Below are 4,895 nucleotides of genomic sequence, written 5' to 3'. Positions count from 1 at the left end.
AGGTGCCAAATGCCATCCAATGCCCAATTTTTCAGAAGGTCACTTATCTTTTTTTTATGTATATGGCACAGTGACTGGGATCCTTAAGCCAAATCTTTATTTGTGGTCTTTGTTTCACTTTATATTATGAATAATTTGATATCATTGTATAATACATAGCTATAATTATGATAGAAACAGTACCACCTGCTTTTTCACGGAGAACAGCCCCATACAGGTCATTATCGATGATTGCTGCTCAGCCCATTTATCCTATACTTTTCTTCTATATATCACAATAATATTTTGATTATCCATCGTTGTACAACATCCGAGTTCACGTACCCTATACAGATGACAGCAGTCAGCATTGCAGATGCCATATACATCGGCATGCATGTCATAGTCTCTTTCGGGAAATCGTTATAAACCGAATTATACGCACAAAACACTATTACTGAATATGCGTATCACCGCCCTTCAACAACACTCCGCTTAATGTCTCGCCTAGTATCGAAATACAAGATCTACAAATCTCGTTGAATAATTTCATTTCCGCAATTATCTGGATGAAAAGCCCAATTGGCTTCTTAGATAAGGGGATCATAGAGAAAGACAATACTTCAAGCCGCAGCACATTCTAACGCAATACAATACGCAGGTCAGGCTTCGAATAGAGTATTGCTCATATCTTAGGTCTTGTGCACCCCAATATCTCCTCGGACGATTTGACCCCGTGCAACTCGGAAATGCTCAAATAGCCGAAGAGACATGGCCCCAGTCGAGACAACTATGATGGTGTACAAATGTATCTGTGTTCCAATCATGACCTATTACATTTGTGCGTGTGGTGGAGCTGGCTTGCTTCAATTAGAACGAGCACACAGAACTTTATTTAAAAACAATTTTCAATAAGGTTTAGGTACCCAACCAACCAATTACATGAAGAGAGTAAACTTCTCAGTGTCCGTCAGAAATATATTTATGGAATAATTTCATGTAAAAAGTAATATAAACTCTAATGCTAATAATAAATTTACCACATTTCATACCACAATTAGGTACTAAAACAGGCATAGCTCAGTCACAATATGAATTTAATTCGGCATACGCTTATAACTTTGTAAATTTTATAAACATCTAAGTAAAATAAACAAATACGCTTTAACAAAATCTTTAAAATCATGGCTAGTAAGTATTAAAATACGACGATACAGAAAACGTTCTTAAAATTATAAGCATCAATTACTAACACTTATTTTATCTTGTGCACAGTTTGACATACTAACATGTCTTAATAAAAAACACACACACACACACTCACACAAACCTCTTTTTAGTGAGTTTGCTAATTATGTATAAGCTTTCCGAAGGACCTAGCCTCTGCATCTCAGGGTATCCTACCACAGAGGGTAGGGCACAAAACATTCTGTACCATATATTATTAGACTTGAATAAATGATAAGGTATTATTATTATAGGTGGTTGTGATCACTTACCATCAAGTGACCCTTAAACTCATTTGTTCTCCATTCCGACTCCTCATTTATCTTGTTAGAGTTAATATATTCTCTCGGAAAAATAATTTTAATTAGGTATAAGTCTACTACTACACATCACTCCAAGCTTCAACCAGTCCAGTAACTCAGAAGATGCTGATGAATTTAAGAGATTTATGTTTTTTGCCTGTTTATCAGCCACTGGGTTTTATGAAGATTATTGGTGAGAGTGTAGCCATGACTGTAGTTCTCTGAAAGGTAGAGGAAAAATGCTGTGAGTCACAGAGCCTTTTTGCCAGTTCATTCATTGTAGTCTCCCAGCTGTTATCAGAGGCAACAAGTTTGAAGGCTTGGTGACACTTGTAGATTAGTGATATAGCAACCGATGCACTGAATCCAAGCTCCTTACACATAAAGTAACCTACAGAATATTTTGTGAACATTAATATCATGTATTGTAATTCTTGTCAAGTTCATAATAATAATTCAGACAGAAACATGTTTCTGTCTATGTCTAATTATAATCCTTAAAAAGTATATTTATAACCATTAACATAATCATGAGATAATTAAAGTTTAAACAATAAAACCTATTCATTGAATAGCAATTCAACAAAATATTTTTATTATGATAGGTATCCATAATATTATGCTTTGTATTACAATAAAACACATTTTACACAAAATATTATCTTGCCCCAAATGGACTGTATACTCTGTTGTAGAGGTTGCATGACAACAATATATTTAATATAACTACATACTTAAACATACATTGATTACATATAAACATCCTTGACTCTGTAAGAAACCATATTCATCATGTTTGCACCTGCCGGGATTCCAACCCGGGACCTCTAACTCAGTGAACAAGTCACCAGAGGCATGCATATGATATAGACAATTAGGCAGTGCCTACCTCGTTATGAACCTAAACACATATAGAACTATTGTTGAAGTTAATTAAGTTTAATTTGGTTCCGTTAATTTATTACAAAACTTCTATTGAACACATAAGTTTTCCTTTCGCTTAAAAAATAAGCAATCTTTGCGTATTCAAAAGCTCAATTACAACTACTTAGATGCACAGTGCCTACCTTACTAGAAAACCAATGCACGCCTCTGCAAGTCATTAACCATTGGGCTATATGGATCATCAATAATTATTATTAATAATGATCAATAATTAGTTTAATATTAACTTTATAATAGGTCAAAGAAAAAGTATTTTTGCATGTGACATATAGAATCGCTTTGGCTGTACTATTTGTAACTGGCTGGTTTTAATAACATTAAAAAGGTTACATTTGTAAAAAAGAAATATTAAAACTTTGTTTCCACAATATTATGGTTGTTGTTTTCAATCTGGGAATTTAGATGTCAAAATGAAAATCAAAATGTGATGATTCTCTATGGCTCTGGTCACCCTGGGTAACATATTGTGGTGTCCATTGACACCATTATTTAAAATATAGAGCAAGATGGCCATATTATTAATGAAGACATAATTGATAAAAAATGTTTTGATCCATTTGAACAAGGCTTGGTACACAAAAAATTTGGGTGCCACTTGAGCTTACTAATCTAATGAACAATGTTCTCATTTAATGCTTGTTGAAACATAATGAAGTTAACTAATTAAGCGTAACAAAATGGCACATACAAACTGTTATTAAATGTGAATAAATAAAAAAGGCCTTGAGTTGTCATATAGAATGTAAAGAAACTCTTTCCCTAACCTACTATACAACAAATGTATCAAAAGGAACACCCTGACCTACAACTAAACTTTTGCACCTTCAGCTATTATTTCATTAACAGCACACTTTGATGTACTTTCATTGGTTTTGTCCAATGTCTTACTTGATTGGGAATCAGATTTCTCATATTCACCACCTTCTAAGAATTTATCCCACTTATTTATCCTTTTGCTTATATCAGCATCAGTTTCAGCAATCTTATACTTTGTTTTCCCATCCCACACTTCAGCTGTTATCTGTCTTTTACCAAACCATCTTCCATTTATAAGCTGTATAACAGCATCTGCTTGTTCTGGCTCTTTCATTGTAATCTGTGCTACTCCTTCAGGATGACCATCAAAAATTACAACTTTTCTCACCTCCCCACTCTTGCTGCATTCCTCTCTCAGATCCTGCTGATAATCTAGTATCAGCTGTACATCTTGGTCAAAGTCTGTTGGATGAAATAAATTCTTAACAATAACAACCCTTTCATGTTTTGACCTTTCACCAATAAACTTCTCTGGTCTCCAATCAAACAGTTTTTGCTGCATCTTCTTTATTTTTTCCAGTTCTTTCTTTTTCTTTTTCTTAGGCTTCAATGCAGGATTGTATTCACCTTTCAACTGAAAATGTGCTTTTTCAACTTTAATTTTATTACCTTTCACATCACTGCCATCAAGTAAGTTCAATGCCAGTTCAACAGATTCAAGTTTGATATAAGTACAAAGTGCATCACCTTTGAAACAGTTCTGCTCCTTGTCCATGTACATCTTTATTTTCATCTTCTGTGTGCTTGGATCTCGCTCTACAAGACCACACTTCTGCATTAAATTAACAAACTCTTCTTCAGTGGTATCTAAAGGCAAGTTTGAAACATAAACCTTAGTATTTTTGTCATCAGATGGTTCAAACCACTGTGGTTCATTTTTTCTTTTGATACCACTCTCTTGAAGCTTAAGCTTTTCGGTATTTTTCTTTTTTTCTTCTTTAGATTCCTCCTTAAGAGTGTTATCCACAAAACCATATGACATTTGATAGAGGGCTAAAAAGTCATCATCGACTTTAGGCACCCAACCTTTTTTTTCATCATCCCAAAAGAATTTAGAACCATCAGCCTCAGTGTATACATGTGTATCATTTTCATAACTATACACTCGGCTGGAAATTTCACTTCCTGGGCTTGGATCCCATGCGTTAGTGCTTTTATTCCATAAATATTTTTGTTGTGTGCTAGGGTCTGTGTAAATAGCGTCTTCCCCTTCATAAGATACATAAGGAGCATAATCGCCCCATGAATTATCAAAACGTTCCTTAATGTCACTACTCTCTACACATTTTTTATCATTATCGTTCAGTACAACAACGCCTTGGTCTTTTCTATCATTAGACACAGCAGCTATATTTAATGCAGAATTTGTATTAGCTTGTTTAGCTTTATCGTCTTCTTCGGATAATTTTTGCACTGTTTCACAGGATAACTTAATCACAAATCCTGTCTTTTGGTTTTTCTCCTTATCAGCCATTCCTCTTCTTATATATATTTATAAGTATGTATTATTCCAAACGAGTTTAATAAATTGGGATAAATTAAGGTTTAATAAAATTACCAATCATTTTTAATTTATAATAAATCGAAAAGTGAAAACAATATTGAATACATTGAGTATAGCCGAGT

General features: G+C 33.9%; 1 protein-coding gene across 1 annotated transcript; it reads right to left on the bottom strand.

The window, feature by feature from the left end:
• Nucleotides 1–2,075: 2,075 nt before the first annotated feature.
• Nucleotides 2,076–4,895, bottom strand: LOC126979738 (HIV Tat-specific factor 1). The gene has a single exon (XM_050829242.1). It carries the CDS (start codon nucleotides 4,741–4,743, stop codon nucleotides 3,262–3,264), a length of 1,482 nt encoding a protein of 493 aa, XP_050685199.1. The 5' UTR covers nucleotides 4,744–4,895; the 3' UTR covers nucleotides 2,076–3,261.

This window comes from Leptidea sinapis, chromosome 4 (genome assembly GCF_905404315.1).
Source record: "Leptidea sinapis chromosome 4, ilLepSina1.1, whole genome shotgun sequence".
NCBI classification, from domain to species: Eukaryota; Metazoa; Arthropoda; class Insecta; order Lepidoptera; family Pieridae; genus Leptidea; species Leptidea sinapis.
The sequence above is the reverse complement of the archived record's forward strand: the minus strand, read 5'-3'. Positions and strand labels throughout refer to the sequence as shown.